Source organism: Furipterus horrens, unplaced genomic scaffold, assembly GCF_987537825.1.
Source record: "Furipterus horrens unplaced genomic scaffold, mFurHor1.1.pri manual_scaffold_6, whole genome shotgun sequence".
Taxonomy (NCBI): domain Eukaryota; kingdom Metazoa; phylum Chordata; class Mammalia; order Chiroptera; family Furipteridae; genus Furipterus; species Furipterus horrens.
Window position 1 is genome coordinate 31,954,847 of NW_028327176.1, and position 22,884 is coordinate 31,977,730.

At 41.4% G+C, this 22,884-nt stretch overlaps 2 protein-coding genes across 2 annotated transcripts in view; one reads left to right on the forward strand and one right to left on the reverse strand.

Moving 5' to 3' along the window:
* Window positions 1–5,986: 5,986 nt before the first annotated feature.
* Window positions 5,987–22,884, reverse strand: part of FSHR (follicle stimulating hormone receptor) — a 166,498-nt gene continuing 149,600 nt past the window's right edge. Inside the window, exons 9-10 of the mRNA XM_090280729.1 lie at window positions 12,604–12,789; window positions 5,987–7,220 (exon numbers count right to left, since the gene is read on the reverse strand). Of these exons, the coding sequence (XP_090136855.1) occupies window positions 5,987–7,220; window positions 12,604–12,789 (1,420 nt within the window). The remainder of the gene's footprint in view (window positions 7,221–12,603; window positions 12,790–22,884) is intronic.
* LOC150005946 (histone H3.3A-like) lies at window positions 8,862–9,829 on the forward strand. The gene has a single exon (XM_090280250.1). The coding sequence runs from the start codon at window positions 8,899–8,901 to the stop codon at window positions 9,307–9,309; it is 411 nt and encodes a 136-aa protein (XP_090136376.1). The 5' UTR covers window positions 8,862–8,898; the 3' UTR covers window positions 9,310–9,829.

Genomic DNA, 22,884 nt, shown 5'->3' on the forward strand with positions numbered 1-22,884 from the left:
CTGTCTTGCAGCCAGGGCAGTATTGTGGATAATGGGTAGGAAGAAATGTTTGCTGAGGATCTTTGGGAAGACAATTTCTTCCCTTGAAAGAGAGATGCATGGAAGAAAAGACCTTTCTTCTTTGTTTCTGAATTTGGTCATGCCCATATATGGCATCTGGAATTGCTATAGCAACCTTGCTACCACCCTTGTGAATCATGGCTGAACACTACAAGGATGGCAGGGCAAAAGCACAGAGAGATCTTGGGTCCTTGAGACCACAGAGCTTCCCATGCATGTGTGGAGCCTCTCATATAGTTGGCCTCATTGTTTCAGCCATTTTTAGTTGGAGCTTTTGCTTCTTGTAGCTGAAAGCATTTGATGAGAATTAGTGAGCACAGTCTCATGGTTGGCTTTATTTTGTGCCTTTAGTTAGTTTCTTTAATATATTAAACAGACAAAACATCCTATATATTTGTCTTCTTTCTCTGATTCCCCTTATTATCCAGAAGCTGAAAGTTTATCCCTTGCCTGTCTTTACAGACGTTCCTAATAAAATACAAATCTTTATGAGCTCAAAGCTTGTGGTCATCATACAAGAATAAAAAAATCAGCTTCATGATTTTTTAAAAAATTTGATCTAATAAATGTTATTTGATGGTAGACTAAATAAGGCAGAGTGTCACTTATGGTAAGATCTGAATCATCTTGGTGATACAAGTGCAGAGGGCCTTTTCTCTTGTTTTATTCCTGCCTCCATGTCTTCCTTCCAGAAACAAAGTCTGAAGGGTTCCTCATATTTAATACATGGAGCACCATTGTGAAATACAATGTCCAGTGCCATAATCCCCACCCCATGCTTATTAGTACTGTATGTGGCAAAATAAAAATTATTTGTCAACCTGTGTACCCAGTTCATTGCTCTCTAAAGCTTCTGGATTTACTTATTCAGTTTCTTTGCTCTGACCCCTCCAAGGAGTAGCCTATAATGTCGAACTGCTTCTTGGGATTCAGTGAAGGAGAGTCTGGAGGAGAGGGTCAGGGGATGAAGGCAGTGTGAGAGGCTGGCAGAACAGGATTGAAGGAGGTGGGTGAAAGTTTAAGAAGAGAGACATGTGACCAGGTCCAGGTTGAGTTCAGGGGTTGGGAGGAAACCATGCAGTGGTGGCATTCACCCTGTTTGTACCAGTATGGCCAAGCAGATTGTTCATAGCCAATGTTCATTTTGAGAGATTAGTACCTGGACTGTACCAGTTGTTAATATTTTGACCATCACTTATGGAGACATGGATACTTTAAGAAATGTCTGGGAGATATTGGCCCTCTCAGTGATGTTTGAGATTTGAAATAAAAGTTTCAGAAAACAGCACTTTGGAATAATATGTTGACATTTCTTTTGGTTGGGTTTTTGTTTTTGTTGATTTCATCTGGGTCACCACTCTGTACCGAAGCACCATTCTGAGAGGTGTTCCTTGGAGGTATTATCTGTATCATTACCTTTTAGGAAGAAGAGGGATTGATACCTTGGACTCCAATAGTTTCTTTTAAAATATAGAAAATGTAGGAAGATGTGTATAAAGGGTTGAGAAACACTAAGTTTAGCTACCTATAAATGTGTTTGCTTATTTAAGAAAAGTCTTCCTCTCTTAGCAGGAAGTGTTGTAGTAATGGTGATGGACCAAAAGTCTTCTAAGCTTCTCTTGGTGTGTATTTACATTTGAACTCTTCTTACTCTTCTTGCATCAGAACCACTGTCTGTTAAACCAGTGTGTCATCAACAGATATGTTGTGAAATAATTAATATTATACCCTATTTTTAATTCAGCTGTTACTTACTTTTGAGTTCAAATTCAGAAATACATTTCCTCTGGCCACAAACAAGGAAGAAAAATGATGGCAGATGGAGCTGGGACAGCCCAACAGTGTAGCAAACTGGTGTGGGGCCAGGGGAGAAAATGCTAAATGAAAACCCTTTATTTTCAGAGCTCCAGGCCAGCTCTCTCCAACAGAAATATAACATAAGCTATAAATATAATCGTATATGTAATTTTAAATGTTCTAGTAGCCACATTAAATATGTAAAAAGAAATAGGTGAAATTAATTTTTAAATATATTATATTTACTTTGATATGTCCCAAACAGTACTGTTTCAATATGTAATCAATGTCAAAATTATTGAAATATTGTATAATTCTTTTTTTCTTTAAGTGTTTGTAATCCAGTGTATCTTTTACACTTGTATGTATCAACTTAGGCTAGCCATAATTCAGGTGCTCAATTGCTGCATGTGGCTAGTGGCTACTGTATTAAATAGCACAGCTTTAGACTATTTCTAAGGATAATGATTCTATTTTTCACTTGATGTTTGCAATGTATCAAGATGGTTCCAGGTCACATAGGCAGAGATTATTTCTTTTCATTTTATCCATATAAGGACTTTCTTGTTAATGCATTTTAAATGGGACCAGCTTTTGAAATGTTTGCCATAGGGCAAGAGGAGGAAGGACTGGCTTTGACAGGTAGAGAAGAAATTCTGAGAGGAAACTCAGAGCTTTGTGGCTGGTCATGGCACAATGCTTGGTGAGGATTTGTGGTTGGTATTTATTATTCAGATAGGGTCACTTATGAAAATAGGGGAATATAGTTATCAGAAACAATATGGTGTGATGGAATGAGTTCTAGATCAAGGGTCAGAAGAACTAGGCACTAGTCCAGGCATTGGGCTGGGAGAAGTAAACTGACATTCACCAAGCCAGTTGCACTAGGCACTTTGAACCCATTTCATTAATATAATTCTTTCAATGAGCCCAATAGTTAGGTATTATAACCAACTCCAGTTTACAGAGGAAGAAACTGAGGGTAGAGAAATGGAGTCCTGGCTTATTATGGAGTCAAAATATAGTCTCAGCTTTGATTCCAAAGCTGCTATATTCTTAACATTATAATCCTTATGCATGCCATATAGTAGGTTGTATATTCTGTCAGTTAGGGTTCAACTAAAGAAGCAGAACAAGTCATGGATGCACATAGGTACATATTTGTAACAGGGAATTGGCTTATACAATTGTGGGGGTTAATTAAGCAGTCTCTGTAAGGATATTGTCTCTACATCTGATGCTGTAGCTTGAAGTCCACAGGGCAAGCAGTCATAAAGAGAAGGCCATGAGTATTCTGGAAGTTATAAGCATGAGGTGAAACCTCACAAGGTCAGACTGAGTCCCATTTTTGTTCTTATTGCCTCTGACCTTGGTGATGACAGTATTCTGCAGAATCTAAAGTTCTTCATCATGGAGCTAAACACATACACCTGGTCCAGGAATCAGAGAACCTGAAATAGGATCCAGGAGAAGGTGGAGCAATTGTAGGCCCAGCTACTGTTTCATAGCAATGAACTGAATCAGCAGATCTTCAATAAAATGTATGAACAACCAAATGGCTGCAGCTTTCTTGCTACCCTCCTATTTTTCCAAGAATCCTTCCTGTGGCCCACCCCAATAGGAAACATTAGAAAGGGAATTCTGGGAAATGTAGTTTAGCCTATCCAAGTCGATACATTACAAAGCGATCATGTAGGTGCTCAATAAATATTTGTTGAATAAATAAATGAATTAATATTATGCTGCTTCTCTTGGAAGTTTTCTGGTTATCAGAACTCTTTTTAAAAAAATATGCTTTATTGATTATGCTGTTACAGTTGTCCCAGTTTCTTTTTCCTTTGTTCCCCTCCACCCGGTGACCCCCCCTCCCTCCAGTTGTCCCCTCCCTTAGTCCATGCCTATTGGTTGTGCATATAGTTCTTCTCAACCTCTTCCTATCTACTTGACTCCCTCCTACTATGCTTATTAATTCCTGTACCATCTCCCTTCCTCCTCCCAGCTAACCTCCCCACAATATGTTCCCCATGCCTATAATTCTGTTCGCACTCCTGTTGCCTACTTAGTTTGCCTTTGTTTTGATTCCCTACCTTCTGTTGTTGGTTGTTGAGATACAGTTTTAATTTTAATGTTCATAGTTTTGATCCTCCTTCTCCTAAACAAGTCCCTTTAACATTTCATATAACAGTGGTTTGGATCTGATGAACTCCTTCAGTTTTACTTTGTCCTGGAAGCACTTTCTCTGCCCTCCCATTCTGAATGACAACTTCGCTGGATAAAGTAATCGTGGTTGTAGGTTTTTGATTTTCATTACTTTGAATATTTCTTGCCAGTCCCTACTTGCCTGCAGAGTTTTTTTCGAGAAATCAGCTGATAGTCTTTTGTACGCAATTCTCTTCTCTCTTGCTGCTTTTAAGATTCTCTCTTTACCCTTAATTTTTTTCTTTTAAGTATATTTTATTGATTATATTGTTACAGTAGTTCCAACTTTTTCCCTTTTGCTCCCCTCCGCCCAGCACCCCCCTCCCACAACAATCCTCCCCCAAGTCCATGCCCATGGGTACCCTTAATTTTTGACATTTTGACTCTAATGTGTCTTGGTGTGGTTCTCCCTGGGTCCAGTGTTTTTGGAACTCTCTGTGCTTCCTGGACCTGTAAGTCTATTTCCTTGCCCAAGTTTGAGAAGTTCTGCTTCATTATTTTTTCACATAATCTTTCAATTTCTAGTTCTTCTTCTTCACCTTCTGGCAACCCTATGATTCAGATGTTGGCCCGCTTATAGCTGTCCCATAGGTTTCTGAGCCTCTCCTCATTTTCCTCACTTTTTGTTTCCTCTTTTTGCACTGGTTGACTGTTTGTTCCTTCCCTGTGTTCCGATTTGTTGATTTGATCCATGATTTTCTTTCCCTCACCACTAGTTTTGTATGAGTTTTTGTTTATTTCAGCAGGACTAGCCTTCATTCCTTCCCCATCTTGTTTAAGATCTTCTGTCAGGTCTGTAAGCATTCTTATAACCAAAGCTCTGAACTGGGCCTCAGAAAGATTTCCTATCTGCTGCTCCATTAGATTAGATATTTGCTGTCTGGTCAGCTGCGTCACTGGGATCTCTATCATGATCTGTGCCATCCTGACAGTTTTGTGTTTACCTTTGCTTCCTGGGCAGGGCTGTCACACCTCCTATGCTATAGGGGGTAGAGCCCTATGCACTTGTCACTACTGGGCGACCCTTCTCACCACGCTGTGGTGTTTTCTGTGTGAGTGGGGGTCCAAGATGGATTCCTTCCGTTCACTCCCTGCTGAGAGACCGGAAGCTTCTTCCTCTGCCCCCACCTCCTCCGGCCTTCACAGTCTGAGGCAATGGGAGTCTGCCTTTCCCAGCATTGGAATCGCAAGCTGACGGGTCTGGTCTGCAGCCGGGGATACTCCCCAGGTGTTTCTCACCTCCCTTAGATATGTGTGTCTCTGCTTACTGCCATCCTGCTGCTGTCATTGCAGCTGCTGCCACCAGCACAGCTTGACCTCTTCGCCCCGGCTTTGCCCCTCCTACCTGTCTGGATGAGCACCACCTTTTTATAACTTCATACGTTGGACTTCCACGTAGCTCTATTTTCTGGTTATTTCTGGTTTTGTGGTAGATGTATTTCTTCTTAGTTGTGGAGGGAGATGGAGCATGTCAGTCTAGGCCTCCATCTTGACCGGAAGTCCGATTGTCAGTACTCTTAATCCTGGCTCTACCTCTTAACAAACCAAGCAATTTTAAACTGTCACTCAACTCTTCGAGTCTTGGTGTCCTGAAAATTCCAAAAATAATCCCTGTTCTGCCTATTTAATAGGAGTTTTATAGGGCTCATTTGAAGTGATTTGAGCAAAAGCACCGTGAACATTATAAAGCATAAAATAATTGTGATTTTGTAATGTTGCATTATTTTAATTATTAATATTGCTATTACTATCTCAGCTTCCTAATATATCACATAAAGTTAACAGTTCCTGACCAATTTACCTTATAGGTAGGCAAAGAAAATTATGTTAGATCAAGTATGTAGGAATGCTCCGTCAGGTATGTCATGGCATATTTTTCAAAGGCAAGACTTAATTATCATTCAACACTTGGATATATTTGCACATTGTTTTATTTCTGGGCTAAATGGCTTAGAGGAACAAGTGTGTAAATGGAACCATTGGTAACTGGGGCAACTCTAGGGCAGTGGCCATTTCTTAAATGGGAGTTGTGGGCAATGGATGAAGTTTCAGACCTATAAGCCTGGGCTTGCCTTTCTTGGCAGCCAAACTTGCTCATAAGGATGAAGAAATCCCTGCGGAAGTTCTTGGTGAAGATGGCATAGAGGAAGGGGTTTGCACAGGAGTTAATGGGGTAGAACACGACCAGGAGGATCTTTGACTTGGATACAGTGATAAGGGGCACCTTGAGGGAGGCAGAGATGGCAAAGAAGGAGATAGGTGCCATACAGAGGAAGTCCGTGAAGATGAGCACGGCCATGCGCTTGGCGATTTTGGTATCACTGGAAGAGGACACAATGTTGGGGTTCCTCACAGTGAGGTAGATGTGAGTGTAGCAGCCACAGATAACCATGAAGGCCAGGACATTAAGCACAAGGAGGGACATAACGTACAGCTGTGATAAGGGGCTGTCAATATCCATGGGCAGGCAGATGCTCACCTTCATGTAGCTGCTAATGCCAAAGATCGGAAAGAGAGCAACTGCAAAAGCAAAGACCCAGCCCACCAGCATGATGCTGACCGCGTGGCGGAGCTGCATTCTGCATTCCAGCTGCATGGCATGCGTGATGGTATGCCATCTTTCCAGAGTGATGGCCGTTAGAGTGTAGACTGAGAGCTCACTGGCAAAGATGGTGAAAAAGCCAGCAGCATCACAGCCTATTCCTGTTTGCCAGTCAATGGCATAGTTGTGGTACTGGCTTTTGGTGTGGATATCAACAGATGCTATGAGCAGCAGATAGATTCCAGTGCAGAGATCAGCAAAGGCCAGGTTGCACATCAGGAACCGAGAGACTGTGAGTTTGTATTGGCTGGTAATCAGAATCACCAGCACTATGATGTTCCCAGCAATGGCTAAGATGCTAATAAACCATATCAAGATTCTGAGAATATCATAACCCATGATATCTTCACATGGATTGAATGCATCTGGCTTAGGGGAGCAAGTCACATCAGCCACTTCATTGCATAAGCCATAGTCAAATTCACTGTCCATCATGTCAAGGCCTTTGGTGTAACTGGATTCATCATCTTCTGCCAAAGAGACTTTCTGACCCCTAGCCTGAGTCATAGCATCAACTTCGTGCCTTAAAATAGATCTGTTGCAAAATGGATGAAGCTCAGAGCTAGAAAAATACAAAAAGGAATAAAATCAACATCCTGGATCCAGAATGGCACATACATCACTGTCTTTGTACAGGGTAAAAATGATGGGGTTTCTTTCTGAGATTCCCGACCCCCTTCTATCAGTTTTTCTGCCCTTGAGGCTAAGATCAAGGGTTAATGCTGCTTACTGTAAATGAACAGAGCAACTTATATATTTATTCCTAGCGTTGAATGGCCCACTGGGGAAACCATCTGGCCACAACCTGAATGTGGGGAGGAAGGCGCCTGGGACTAGCCAAGTCTTCATTGTTAAGTGCAAATAATTTACAGACCTGATATCAACTCCAACCTTTCCCTCCCCCATCTCCATTTGAATATCTCTTAATGTGCCCAAGTAGGATATATCCCCATTCCTGTACTCAGTACAAGTCGCTGGAAGATATGGACAGTTTTCTGACTCAAATGAGAACTTATTTGCTTCTTTTATTTACATAAATTGGAGGATGAGTCTGTAGTTCATTCCCAGCCAGTTCCTGTCCCTGGCTCTTCGGTACTTAGGCTACTGGGAGATCTGCTAATTTGCTTGAAATGTTACTGAGGGTCCTATTCTTTATTATCTCACTCTCCAGGGGCCACATAGGCTTCAGGCATGCATTTATCTGCAAAGTAAACCTGGCTCTCTCATATTAAGTAGTTCCCTAGTGAGTGCCCAGAAGAGCAAATGTAGGTTGCAAAGGGGCCTAATTTATTCCAAGATTGTAAGTCGTCTTCTGGGGAGCTGGCTCTTCTTGGGCTCACTTTTCTGTCTTAGTTTTCCTTTTAAACCCAAATGTACAAGAGGCCTTGTCAACAGAATAGGGACACTTTCAGAAGGGATTTGAACAACATCCAGATCATAAATATTCCACCCACACACATGAGTAGTGCATGGAGAGAGAGAGAGAGAGAGAGAGAGAGAGAGAGAGGGAGGGAGAGAGAAATAGTTCTGTTTTGAAGCAAAGGCTTCAAAGGAATGGGCATGTTTTACACTGGCTCTCTTTTGGGATGGAAAAAAAAATCTCTCTCTTTCTCCCTGGGAGGCAAGCTCACAGCAATGTAGTGACTGCATTTCCTGAGAAACTCAACATAATCTCATATGTGAGTAGGAAGTGAGTGTTAAAACTCCTCAAAGATGCCCTCATAAGAAGGAGAGAGTGACTGAGGGAGTGAAAGAGGTAAAGTCACTATTTGATACTAAAGGGTGAGTGCTGGCCAAGTGTCTCAACTGCATGGACTGAACTTTTCCATTAACCTTTATGAGAAGGGGTTGTTAGGGAGAACTCTTTCCTCCCTTTTCTACCTCTGCAAAATGAACTGAATTGCCAGGAAGTCATTTTCTCTTGGCCCAAAGGACTCTCTCTCTCTCTCTCTCTCTCTCTCTCTCTCTCTCTCTCTCTCTCTCTCTCTCTCTCTCTTATTTGTTGTTGTTGTTGTTGGAGAATGTGCCATCTTTTGTTTTAGAGAGGTAGAGGGCTTCTCACATCAGTCATGGGTTACACTAAAGGGGTTGAACAGTTAACATACATGTATTTGAAAATGCAGAGAAAATCTTTTGTGTTAGTCAGAGATCTTACAAGAAAGGTGAGGCAAGCTTCAAGATGGGTGTAGACAGAGCTCCAGCCGAAGGAAAAGGGGGGTAACTAAAGAGGTCTCTCTACCATGGCTCGTACAAAGCAGACTGCCCGCAAATCCACCGGTGGTAAAGCACCGAGGAAGCAACTGGCTACCAAAGCCGCTTGCAAGAGTGCGCCCTCTACTGGAGGGGTGAAGAAACCTCATCGTTATAGGCCTGGTACTGTGGCACTCCGTGAAATTAGACGTTATCAGAAATTCACTGAACTTCTGATTCGCAAACTTCCCTTCCAGCGTCTGGTGCGAGAAATTGCTCAGGACTTCAAAACAGATCTGCGCTTCCAGAATGCAGCTATTGGTGCTTTGCAGGAGGCAAGTGAAGCCTATCTGGTTGGCCTTTTTGAAGACACCAACCTGTGTGCTATCCATGCCAAACGTGTAACAATTATGCCAAAAGACATCCAGCTAGCACGCCGCATACGTGGAGAACATGCTTAAGAGTCCTCTATGATGGGAAACATTTCATTCTTTAAAAAAAAAAAAATTCTCTTCTTCCTGTTATTGGTAGTTCTGAACGTTAGATATTTTTTTTTCCATGGGATCAAAAGGTACCTAAGTATATGATTGCAAGTGGAAAATAGGGGACAGAAATCAGGTATTGGCAGTTTTTCCATTTTCATTTGTGTGTGAATTTTTTTAATATAAATGCGGGGACATAAAGCATTAATGCAAGTAAAGATGTTTCAGTGAACAAGTTTCAGCAGTTCAACTTTATAACAATATAAATAAACCTGTTAAATTTTTCTGGACAATGCCAGCATTTGGATTTTTTTAAAACAAGTAAATTTCTTATTGATGGCAACTAAATGGTGTTTGTAGCATTTTTATCATACAGTAGATTCCATCCATTCGCTATACTTTTCTAACTGAGTTGTCCTACATGCAAGTACATGTTTTTAATGTTGTCTGTCTTCTGTGCTGTTCCTGTAAGTTTGCTATTAAAATACATTAAACTAAAAAAAAAAAAAAATAAAGATGGGTGTAGAGGGGACAAGAGAATATTCTGGGGTCTTTATTCTAATGTCTGACCCCTAATCCCTCTCACTGGAGCAGCAATGGCACACTATAGGGCCAGGAAGTAAGTAACCGGTTGCCCTCAGACTGCGATTCCATTCATTGGAACAAACCTCGCTTAACCATCTACATGCAGCCTTCACGTCCCAGGGCTTACGTTGGATTCTGCGAAGATTTTTATTATTGATACCACTACCAATATATTTTAAATATTGATGCTTTTCTTTCCTGAAACAGAAGTGACTCAATAACGTGAATGCAGAGAAAGGTGAACAATGCATGTGTCTGAGAAAAGAACAGAAACAAAGATGGGAACAAGGGAAATGGAATCTTGTCCCTGCAGTACTTTTGCAAATACTAAGATTCCTAAAGAGTTGGGAATTCAGCTTAGTGTCAGTTAAGAGAGTGGTCCTCTTGGACTCTGAAGAATCAGTGAACAGACAGTTGGGAAGTGCATAGTGGAATGAGCCTGAGCTTTGGAGACAGATAAAGCAGCGGGTTTGGATCTGAGTTTGGTTGGTGTTGGTCAAATTATTTACTGCTTCGGAACTTCAGTGGCTGCCTCTGTGAGGAGGGAATAAAAATAACACTATTACCTTTGTGAGAATTAAATGAGATAAAGGTGTAAAGTATTACAATGCCTGGCAGTGAACACTCAGCAAATATCAGCTGTAAGAAGGCAGATGATGGTGGTTACTTATTAAGTTCACGTTGGGGTCTAGACCCTGTGTGGGTACTTAGATCCATAGGTCATGGTGCATCAGTTTAAAATCTAGCTGTGAAGAAAAGATCCAGACATAAGAAAATTAAATAATGAAATGAACAAAATGACAATGCGAGCTGAGTATAGAGCTACGACAAGGAAATGACTGGTTTAATGACAGCTGAGGAGTGTGGGTAACAAGGTCTCTTGGTGAGAGGCCAGGGGGACACTGGCCAAAACCTCACAGTCGCAAGGGCCTAACATTTACACACGAGCACTTCCAAATGAGGATTGGAAGAACAATTTCATCACACAGCTTTGAACTCAAATCTGAACCACACTTAGTATGGTATACAACAAAATGACACAGAATTCTGTGATTATCTTCTGAGTAGTATAACTATTTTGTTTTGTGTCTGTAAATTTATTAAATTAAAGACTAAACACCCACTGCAGTTATGCTTCATTTTGGCACATCTTTTTAGGAGAAACATGGGTCTCCTATGGCAAGGGACCTAGAGAGGGTGAGAGCTGGGTGGCCTGGAGGGATTGGGAAGGCTTCAAGTCATGCCACAATGCAGGGCAGACCTGGAGGGTTCTGGCTGGGAGGCCCTGAGGCTACATCTACACTGTAGAGGGTGGCAAGGCCAGAGGAGTTGGAGCAACACAGTAAGGTAGTATATAGTGCTGTGGTGGATTGGCACTGGCCCAGATGGCATACCATGTGCAGCTCTTCCAGTGATTTTAATCTCCTTTCAGAGTCTCCGGAGGAGTATCCAGTTCCAGGGTTTTGGCCGTGAATTGGTGTATTTCTTGCCCTGGCTGGAATAACTCTTGCATGAATGTAAAAGAGGCAAGCTTTCTGCCTCATCCCAACCCCTTAAGAATTTTAGTCATTAGGAAGAAATTCCCTGGCCCTTGAGCTAATTGGTGAGGAGTGTCTGATTCTGGATAGTTTCCCAGAGATGCATGCAAATTCTGAAAAGTAGCCCTTTTTCTGAAAATCTTTCAACTGGATCTGAGGGTGAATTCCTAACTCCTTTAAGATCATTTTTGGATGTTTCGTTTGTTGTTTTGTTTTTGTTTTATTTGATTTTGAACAGGGCATGTCTACATGAGTAGGTCACTGTATGTTAAAAGTTAAATAATAGAGGAGACTGTGTTAAACTGTGAAATAATATCACCGGGAAGCTGTATTAGTGCCGGGATACTGTACTAGAGTGGTGACAAGATATCATATGATTGAGTGCACTGCATTGTGTGGATTTTGTCAGCTCAGGGGTGGGTGAGAGCTTTGATAAATGATAGCCAGTCATTCTCTCTCCAGTGGGTCCTTTCAATGTCCAGAACATGTGCAATCTCCAAAGTATGACCTCTTCACTCGCTCCAGATTCTATCTACGATTATCTATTTTTAACCAGTTATCTACTAGGGTGTGGTTCTGTTAGGGTTACCTTCCTTAATCTGACCAACCTTGAAAGCCAAAGGGAACAGATACCTTAAACTTTTTCCTCCCTGTGAAGTGCTAAAATCCAGAGATGCGTTAGAGAGCCTTAGAGTGGTCAGGATGTGTTGTGGAAGAGTGCATCAGTCTCTGGAATGGTGTTTATGTTTCTTCCCTTCAAAATTGGCTTTGATGGTCCCTGGGATACTTATGGAGTGCAGAGTTTGGGACTTGAAGGATAAATCCATATTGGTACAGAGGAAAAGGGGACAATTACTAATTTAACATCAGCTTTGAGTTAAGCGCTATGCTTGGTGTTTTTCATGTTATATAATATTTGGTAGGTGGTCTATCATGTGAGTAGCCTTCTCCTGTGAGCTCATTTTCAAAACAATTATAAATGCTTTACAGTACTGAAGTTTTGATCTAGAATTTGCCTGAGGGCTTTCATCAGGAAGATCTCTCTGCCAGTAGATTCTCTTAATGCCACAGATATGTAGAAGAGGTGGACCACCTTCTGCATTGGAGAAATCCCAAGCAGGGCTCAAGAAATGGACATGAGAAGACTCACACTTGATGTCTCCAGTTAGCAAAGACACAGCAGTGGCTGGGATATGTGAGGCTTGCCTCCACCAGTGCAACAAACTTTTCCAGACTGGGAAGCTTTTTTAAATTGTAAGTCGACCTGGCCCGCAGCTTCTTAAGATTTTCTAAGCCATAGCTAGGCAGGGAATGGATACTGGTTCTTGAAATATCTCTGTAAGGAGAAAAAGTAAACACAACCTGATTATCATGGGTCTAAAAATTTCTTCTCCATTAGCAGGCAGAATAATAGACACAATAGTAGTGATGATCGTCTCACATGGGTGAGAAGGGAGACTCTAATTCATCCAACATTCCTTGGTCAAATCAATATTTGGCTAAGAGGACATTTGGTTCAGTAGGAGCCCTGGCCCTTCTGTTCATGGTAGAAGGACTTAGATAACAGGCCACTTTGAATCCTGGATATACTCACAGCCTGGCTGATCAGGGTTTAAATGTAGCCATCTCCCCTTCTACAGTCTATAGAATAGACATCCACTAATTTGCCTAGGAGCAAGGGACTGACCCATTTCCTCCCCAATCTAAAACCAGCTATAAAAATAGTTCCATTGAGCCAAGGTGGAATCTGCAGCCAAATTTCAGAAAAGGGAAAGAAGAGAACATACTACAAGGGGAAGAGCAATTTGGTGGATAGTAGAGGTGTCCTCAGCACAAAGTCAAAATGGCAATATAGAGTAGTAGTTATGAGCATGGCATCCACAGCCAGACTTATCTGCATATGTACCCTGGCCCCTACCTCTTAGATTTGTGACCTTGCTCAAATTATGTCACTTTTCCACATCTCAATTTTCTAAGCTATGAAATAGGAATGATAATAATCATATGTACATCAGAGGGTTGTTGTGAGAATTAAATGATTTAAAATATATACAAAACTTCCTGGCCAATAGACAGCATGTGACTGGCAGCTATTATCCATAAATTACACTCTCTCTCTGAAACACACACACACACACGCGCACACACAAACACGCACACACACACACACACACACACACACTCACTCACTCACTCAAACACACACAGTTGTTTTTGCTTTGTAGGAGAGTGTCTTCTTGGGTGGACAAGCAGACATCTACATGGAAGCCAGCACAAATGGATAGTTTAACTCAGTCCCTGTCTCTGGAGAGCTCTGAAGTGCTATCCTTTATGGAACCAACACCAGTGACGTGGGTACTTTTCTGGCAGCTCTGTTGGCAGCTGCAACCCTCAAAACAGCCAAAACCAGCTGGTGGGAGCAAGGAGATTTAAATGGCATCAGCTTAGACCTTTTGGGGCCAGCAGGTTGGCCATGTCCAAGTGCTTCTAATGGGGGTAGTAGCAAGCAATGACTAGAACAGGTTCATTTCAGCACCCTTGGATATACTTGGGGAAGGAGAATCTTCTAATGCCTACATTTCCTATAAATCAAAGTAGTGGGCACCAAGAGGAATGAAACTTGGGGTGTGAGTATATATATTTGCTACCGCATATGTTCTCAGAGCCTGTGTCGTTCATTCTCTTGCTAATAAATTGGTAATGCTTTCTACCGCCCAGCAAAACCCACCCCTAATTGCTGCTTTATTTGGCACTCCCCTTTCCCAATAAAACTCCTTATACTTAGTTGTCCATACTTGATGTCATTATTTTCTCATCTCACAATTCAAACCAGTTTCTGCTCAACCCGTCAAGAAACAATACTCACTAAAGTATTGGTTCTAACCTTCTTGATTTCTCAATTATATTTTACATGTAAAATACACCTCGTTTCTGAGACACTTGGCATTGCATTCTCTTTAATTTCATCTGAGACCTTCTTTCTGATTTTGTTTTCTTTCTCTTTTATCTTTTAAATATTGGACTTTCTCCAAATTTGGGCCCCTTTCTGACTGTATGTCCCTCCCAGGTTATCTTACCCACCTTGGTTTCAGATATCAGGTATATACTGAAGACTTCTAAATGTGTGTTCCAGTACAAATCCTACTTCTGAACCCCATGCCCAGATAATCAATTGTCCATCAGACCCCACCATTTTGATGACTTGCAAGTATTGAAGCAGAATTTATCATCTTTCTTATACAAACGTATTTCTCCTTTTCTTTTTCCCATCTCAGCAAAGGGCCTCTACACAATTTCCAGTGTTCAGGATGGAAACCTGGGGGTCATTGTTGACTTCTTCTTTCTCACTTAGAATCAGTTTTTTTGTCCTCACAAGCCTAACTTTTACATCTGTTTCAAATCAGTTTACTCCTCTATTCCAACTTTAGTCTAGTTCATTGTAATCTCTGCCTAGACAAAGACAAGAGTCTCATAACTGTTATTCTTATGACCATTATATTAGTCAGGGTTCTCCAAGAGAAGCAGAACCAATAGGATATATAAAAATATAAGAGGAGATTTATCATGGGAATTGACTCACTTGATTATTGGGGCTGAGAAGTCCTGTGATATGCCATCTGCAAGCCGGGCAACCAGGAAAGCTTGTGCTATAATTCACTCTCAGTCCAAAGGCCTAAGAACCAGGGAAGCCACTGGCCGAAGTTCCAGAGTCTGAAGGTTCATGTACTAGGAACTCTGATGTCTGAGGCCGGGAAAAGACAGATGCCCCAGCTCAAGAAGAAAGCAAGCAAATTTGCTTTTCCTCTGCCTTTTTGTTCCTCAAATGGTTGGGTGTTTCCTACCCACATTGTGGAGGGTGAATCTTCTTTACTTAGTCTGCTGTTTCAAATGCTAATATCTCTTGGAAACACCCTGACAGAAATACCCAGAAATAACATTTTACCAGCTATGTGGGCATCCCACAGTTCAGCAAAGGTGACACATAAAATTAACCACTGTGACCATCTCTCTCTCTCTTTCCAGTGCAATTTCTAGCTGCAGATTGGGTGATATATTAAAAATGCCTATCAGACAGTGACTTCCTGATTAAGACTCTTCAATGATCCCCCATGTCCTTCTGATGAAGTACAAAGCACTGGATGTGATATGCCAGTCATTTGCCTGTTTTCTCTCATATCCATTCTGACCCCTTATCTGTACTCTGTTCTGTATTGCAGAAGGAATGGCCTCTTCAGGTTCCATTTCCCAGGTACCATCTTGTCTGTCAATTTTCAAATGGTGCTAGTGGGAAATTTGAGAGTGGAAGGAAGAGTAAAGTTAGGGTACTTCTCATCCCTCCTCTGCCTCAGGCAACAGCTCTTCTATGACTCCAGCTATCACTGGACAGATCTGCTGAGGATCCAACTTCTGCTAGTTGCCCCAGTAATTATGCTACAGTGAGACTTCATCCTCACTTGCCCCTCAAGTCCTAGCATTAATATTGGTTATCTACCATTGCTAATCTCTGGATTGCCAATCCCCTGCTTGATATTTAGGCAAATTTACATTTTCAGAGCTGATAATTACCTTTATGTAATACCTATATATATTTTACTTAGTCCCCTCCTTGTTAGATGCCAAGTAGATCAAATTTGTCACTAGTATTGTTCAAAAACTTCTGTATGCCTACTGATTTTTTTGCTGTCACTACTGAGAGAAGTGCATTAAAATCTCCAACTATAATTTTGGATTTGTGTACTACTATTTCTAGTTTCATCAATTTTTGTTTTATGTCTTTTTGATGACATTTTTTTTAGGTACATACAAATTTAGAATCTCTATACCTTCCTGGTGGCTTTCTTTATATCTGGTAATTTTGTCTTCTAACTCTGGAATTTCTTCTTCTTATGGCCCCCTGATTTTTACTTCTAGGTTGCTCATCTCCATTGAACTCGATATTTATGTTCAATTGCTGCCTTATAATATCTACTTGGGTGTGTAATAGGCAAGTCAAATGTTAGATATTAGAAATTGAGCTCCTGATTTTCCCTGAAAACTTGTTCCACTTACAGCCTTTCCAGTTGTCCATGCAAAAATTTGAAGTCATCCTTGACTTCTGTTTCTCTCTTACCATATGCTAATCCTCAGCAAAATATCTTGGCTTTACCTTCCACATATATCTAGAGTTTAACTACTCCTCACAATATTCATTGCTATTACATGGGGTAAAACATTCTGGAGTTTCAAGGTTTCTTTCCTAGTTCTCTCCTATGTATTATAATTCTTCAGAGCTGGGGTCCCTGGAAATAAGAGTCTGATCCATGAACCTTTGTCTCTGTGATGAGTCTTTACTCTCTGCTGCTGATAGATCCAGCCTTCCTGTCCTGCTTCCCACTTATACTTGCTTTTCAACTTTCTTCCCTGCCCTAGAAAATCTCTCTTTTTCTCTTCAGACAATTACTCCTCTAACCAGTTCTGCTATTGACACTCACTCTGGTCTTTGTGACCAAGTTCTTATTTTATCTTGCATTTGGGCTTCTCTTTTTTCCTCTCAAATAATGGAAGTGTGAAAAACTTGCCTATTTTGTCTAGAACAGTTCAAGTTTCCCTCCAAGAAATGAGATGAAAGCATAAAAAAGATCTTCAGGAACAGTTTAAGCCAGAGCAATTATTACCTGCCATGAACATTTTTTGTATTTTATAAAATCAAGCAATACAAAGCAGAAGACTTTTTTCTTAGTTATGCCTCCTTCCCTTAAATTTATAAAATGAAAATCATGTTAACTGAAGATTTCCAAAAATAAACACATTTTATATTCCCAGCAGGGTCAAACTCTTTATACTCTTCATGTAGAGAGTTTATTTGCCCTTCCCCTGAGTCCAGGCTGAACTGCAATGTCTGTGGAATATAATAGAGTTTGATGGAGTTTTTTTATGTTAGTCCTGGACTTTGCCTTTAAGAGCACTGACAGCTTCTATATTGGTCTTATAGAGCCCCAAATTGCCATGAAAGAATGCTGAATACCTTGATACTGGCATGCTAGGAAAAGTCTAAGGCATACGGAGAGGTCCTAGAGGATGAGTTACTGTGTGGGGGCCAGGGGGAGTAGGGAAAGAGAGAGAGAGAGAGAGAGAGAGAGAGAGAGAGAGAGAAACAATCACAGATATACCAGATATGTGAGTGAAGGGGACACTAGAAAGTAGATCTCCTAGACCCGCCCAGACAGCATCACATGGATCAGAGACAAGCCAGCCAGATTTCTGACACACAGAATTGTGAGCAGCATGGAATGATTTAAGCTACTAAGTTTTAGGGTAGTTTTATGCAGCACTAGAGAACCAAAAGAGACTCCCATTGAAGTCTCTTGATCCCATCATCTCTATCATTTTCAACAGTTGTAGAAGTATTTTTCCTTGAAAGCCACGAAGAGCACAATAGCATTATGTTTGTATGCTTTCTGTCGCTCTCACCACTTATTGTCCTTTGCTTTATAAACTAGCTCTTTGCATTTGCATTTTATCTTTACTTCAGTGCAGAGGGCTACTTGCATTCTGAACAGTGCTTTTCACATTGTAAGCACCCCCGAAATTGTTTTGTTTCGAGATAGAGTGGGGAGTGACACTGAAGAACTGGGGAAGGCGATAGATAGAACACCCCAGCTGCCTGCGATGTCCTCTAACCTCTCGCAATTACAAAGAATCTTCTACTTTGTGTTATTTCTTCTAGTGTTTTATATTATTTGACTTTTCATGTATATTTGTTTTGTCTCCTCAGCCATATTTCAGATGCTCTAAGAGCAAGGGTTATTATGATTTTTCTTGTGTTCTACATTGTATCCAGCACATGGCTGGGCTCATGATATCTACTCAGTAGATAGTTGTCTGACTAGCGCAGATACCTCAGCTTCACAATACAAAATGAGACGCTGGAGCAAGTCTTAATGGGCAGCAATTCTTAGGAGAGACAATACACAAGGTAGACTGAGAGGAAATCTGGGCTTAAAGGGGGCTCAGCAAAAGGGTGTTTCTGCTGCAGGCACTTATATGTGACAGAGTATCAAAGGCACAAGGACAGGAGCAAACTTGTGCAAAGTTGACAAAGAAAGAGATGTGTCTCAGAGAATAAGGGAGACAATTTGTTGGATGGGTTGAACTGAATGCAATCCAATGCCTTGGCGTTTGATTGGGAAGCCTTCTTGGGAAGCTCTGGTGCCTTTCTGTCTGCTCAGGGTTCTGGAATCAGTTTGCATTTCTAATCCCTCCTCTTCACTGTTACAGAATACATGAGCTGCTATCATTTGCACTAGGGGGCTTTGCTGCCAGGAGACCAAGGTGTCTTTTCAGTGTCGTGACACCCAGATTTTCTCCTGGTAGATGTCGAAAGGATGGAATGGTTGCTAGAGAGAGATGCAGAGCCACTTAGAGTGTGGTCAAACAAAAGTCTTTAGTAAAAGTGGTTCCCAGGTGGCATGGGAATAAAGGTGTTTGTAGAACTATTTACTTAAAGCTTTCTGGATACTTGCTGGAGTTTGCAAACATGGAACCTTTCAAGACCCCCAAATTTTGGACTGGCAGAAAAGTGTCTCTCTGGTCTCTCAATGGATTAAAAAAATTCATAGACTTTTATGTCAGCAGTGACAAAGATGAGATAAGTGGGTATCGCTCCATGTGGTTTGAGACTTAACAACAAATATTCTCACTTTTGCTCTCTGTTCCCTTAAAACACAAACACACATAAGCACACGTGCACATGCACATGCACATGCACACTGCACACACAGCCTATTCCCTGGCTGTGACCCTTCCACATGGTCTGGAAATCTAATGTTAGATTTTAATTCCTTTGTAAAAACACTTTTCACTTTTTTGATGTAACTATTCCTGGAGGAGTAACAAATTAAGACATTATCAGTTTTTTGTCTCTTCATAGAAACAGGTTATTATGACTAGAGGCTGAAGGTAGGCTTGGAGAGAGGCCCAGAACCCAAAGCATGGAAGTGAATGGTTTTCAGAAGGATTATTTTGGGCAACCATATTTTGAGTACTAAAGGGCACCACAGGATGGGATTTGAGCCTTGAAAGCCAAGCAGCAGAGCTTAGAATTTATGTGAGCAAAAGAATGACGTATTGAAAACTGTGTTTTTGTAAGATCGATCTTGAGAACCTTGAGCTGGCACATAGTAGGGGCCCATCAATACTTGTTAAATTAATTGAAAGGAGAAAGGATTGAAGATAGGGAGGGGGTGAAGGTTGTCGCAAAAATTTAGGCCTAAGCTAAGAACTCTCTCTCCCACACAGTCACTTTATCTGATAAAAGTCACTGTATCACCTGACAAAGGTTTATTGGGTACCTGCTGTTTCTATAACTTCCTGTGACAATTTCCATAGAGTTTATTGTTCTAGGCAGTAACATTTATCCCTCTACAGGAGTGACATACTTTAGGGCAAGTACTATTTGTTTTTAAATCTCTCTATCCTTTATACCTAATGTAGTATCAGACACATAGTAGGTACTCAATCAACATCTACTAAATGTATAACATGTAAGACCTAATATACTCAATGAATAGTAGAGAATGTTTGCTTTATTCTTGATGTGCCTAGGACTGGTGGACTGGGCTAGGGGCAAGAGTATTAATGGGCTGGTGTTTTAAATCCTTGTCTTTCAGGCTGGCTCAATGACTGCAGTCTTTCTAAGATGTCATTTTAGTTAACATTTCAGCACATGCTACATTCTGGCAGTGACTGGTTCTGAGAATTTAAATCCTGAAATGTACTAGTGTACCAGTGGGAGACGTCATGGATGATGGCTGGTGCTGAAGAGATTTAGTAATCCTAACTGTTTTCAGCATTGTTAGGAGTCTTGATTTTGAGATATGAAGTGGAGAGAGAGGCCGCAGTCAGTTATAAGACGCAGAGTCAGGAGAGGTAGGAGTTAAAGTGCGCTCTGTGCCCCATTTAATAAAGTGTGTTAGAGCCAGTGCCACAAATTTGATTTGAACAATTTCTATTTTTCCCAGCAAAGATGTTATTATAGGTCAATCATTTCCATAAGTGCCAGCACATTTCTGGTGTATACTACACTGACAGATGGTTAGAAGACCTCTCTTTCATGATCCCAGGTGGAATAAAAAGGCAATTTACTGTCTGTAGGACTGTGGGTACACTGGTAATGGAAAAGAATCATTCTTATACAAATAACTCAGTGTTTGAATCTGAACTATCAAATGAATCTGAGCTATAGCCAAATCAATTTGATAAACTATCAGAATATGATTGTACTGGCTCTGGCTTGCAAAGGCAATGCGTTAAATTTTTCCCACAGGAAACCTTTCCTAAAGAAACAGCAATTGCTTGATTGCTTAAAAAAACTTGACTGAGTTCAGAATATCAGGTGAAAACTCAGATGGCCACTAGTGTTCAAGGTCAAGACCCATGAGGTAGAAATCAGGATGCTAGGCTGCTCCTCTGTGTGCCCCTGGCTTCCTCTGAATCTATTTCTCTTCGCAATGGAACATCTCGCCCTCACACCCTCAGATGTTCAGAGGCTCCCTGTTCTTCACTAAACTCAAAAATTTGCCTTCAAGAAAGGAGTTATCTTTGTTTTGGGTACGCTCCCTTTAACTCCTTTACGATTTCTTGCATATATCTACTGTTGGGGAGGAAGATTCATATTTAGCTCATTCTAAGGAACAAGGTGAGGCTTCTCAATTCCCAGCATTTGAGTTAAAGCAGTGTGATTCCCAGTGTGCTTTCTGGATGAGTAACTCAGCTTTACCTTGAAAGTTATTAGATATGCAGTTTCTCTGGCCTGCTCCTGACTTGCTGAATCAAAACCTCTGGGTGTGGGGATCAGCTCTACAGGCTTTTACCAGCATGCCACGTGAGTTTGCTGTATGATCAAATTTAGAACCACAGCTTGAGGGTGATTGAGAAGCACTCTTGCTGCTGAGGTGGCTTGAAGCTGAGGTCTACTCTGGGAATTGCTCTTGTTTGACTTACCCAAGATTTGACTCCTACCCAGGGATAGCCTGCACCTGCTGACTGTCGATGAAGAGGGCTGGCCCCTTGCCTTAATTCAGTACAACTTTGAAGGGCCATCTTAAGTCCAGAGCTCCTTGTGAGATCAACTGAGGCTTCTGTTGCAAATGTATTGCTGTCAACTTCCCTCTTAGTCTGTATCTTCTTACATCAAGCGCTTCTCAGTAAACCTTCTATATGCAAATATCCATATCACAGTCTCATTTGTAGGGAGGGGAATCTGATCCAAGGCACAGTCACAGCCCTAGCCTGGACAGCATCTACTGTGGGCTGAGCAGTCCATGCACACTCCTTCTCCTACCCATTAACCCACAGCACCTGGAGTGGGCACCCGCACATACCTAAACAAGCAGCTCCCAGGCCAGGGTTTAGTTTGTGCTGGCACATCTGGTTGCAGAAGTAGATGAAGGGATAGGCCATAGTATCCCAGGTCAGCAAGCAGAGAGGATGGAAAGATATGTGGACTAAACTAAAGCCCCAGAAAGCGATGCTTGGTATTAAGGGGATCAAACTTCTTCCTTCTAAAGGGAGGAGAAGGATACTAGCAATTCCTATAGGCTGGGTTTTTGGCCCGGATCTGGCACATATGTCTTCCTGCACTGAGATGAAAAGATGTAGAATGTATTAAGTAATAGCAAGTGCTTCATAATTCCTTTGGATTTCCTGTAAATTTTATTTACTTTATCTTGGCCAGGTGTGTTCCTGTGGGAAAAGGGGTGAAAATGGGCCTGTGACTTGAGGACCCTGGAGAGTTCTTTGTGATGGTGACATCCCTCTTCTTGTTGGCATTTGTGGTAGGGTGGCTGGCAGGTTCAGATTTGTGTTCTCCATTAGGCCCTCTGATGGGCCACAGTTCACACATTGTGCATCAGTCTGGGACCTGCTTATGCAACCACAGGAGACATTCTTCTCTGCTGTGTGTACGTATCATTTACTGGTGTTCTCAGGCCAGGGGTCTGGTATTTATAATTATTTCCTCCTTTACTTTAGTTCACAGCCAATTTCAGGGGCCTTAGTGAATAATTTTTGGCTATTTGATTAGACATATTTATGTACTTTAGGCAACATGAGATGGTGGGAGTACTTGGTATCTGAGGAAGGAGACCTAGTTTCTGGTCCGAGCTCTGTGGCTTATGATGGCAATGTTGTCTTTAACAGGTCAGTTCACATTTCTGGCTTCCAGAGGTTTAGGGAGTCGGCTCTGGCACCTCTGCTTTAACCATGCCCACACTTCTTCCTGTTCCTTATATTTCTTTGAACTTCTTTTCTTCAAAGAGGCAGAGTCTCATGTGTGGGTCACAACACACCCTTTATCATCAATAATAACCACTTTAGGAGCTTCTGCTTTACCCTGTAGGGTCTAGCATTATTTATAAACCCACTAGGTCCAACATAGAAAAGAAACTTGAAG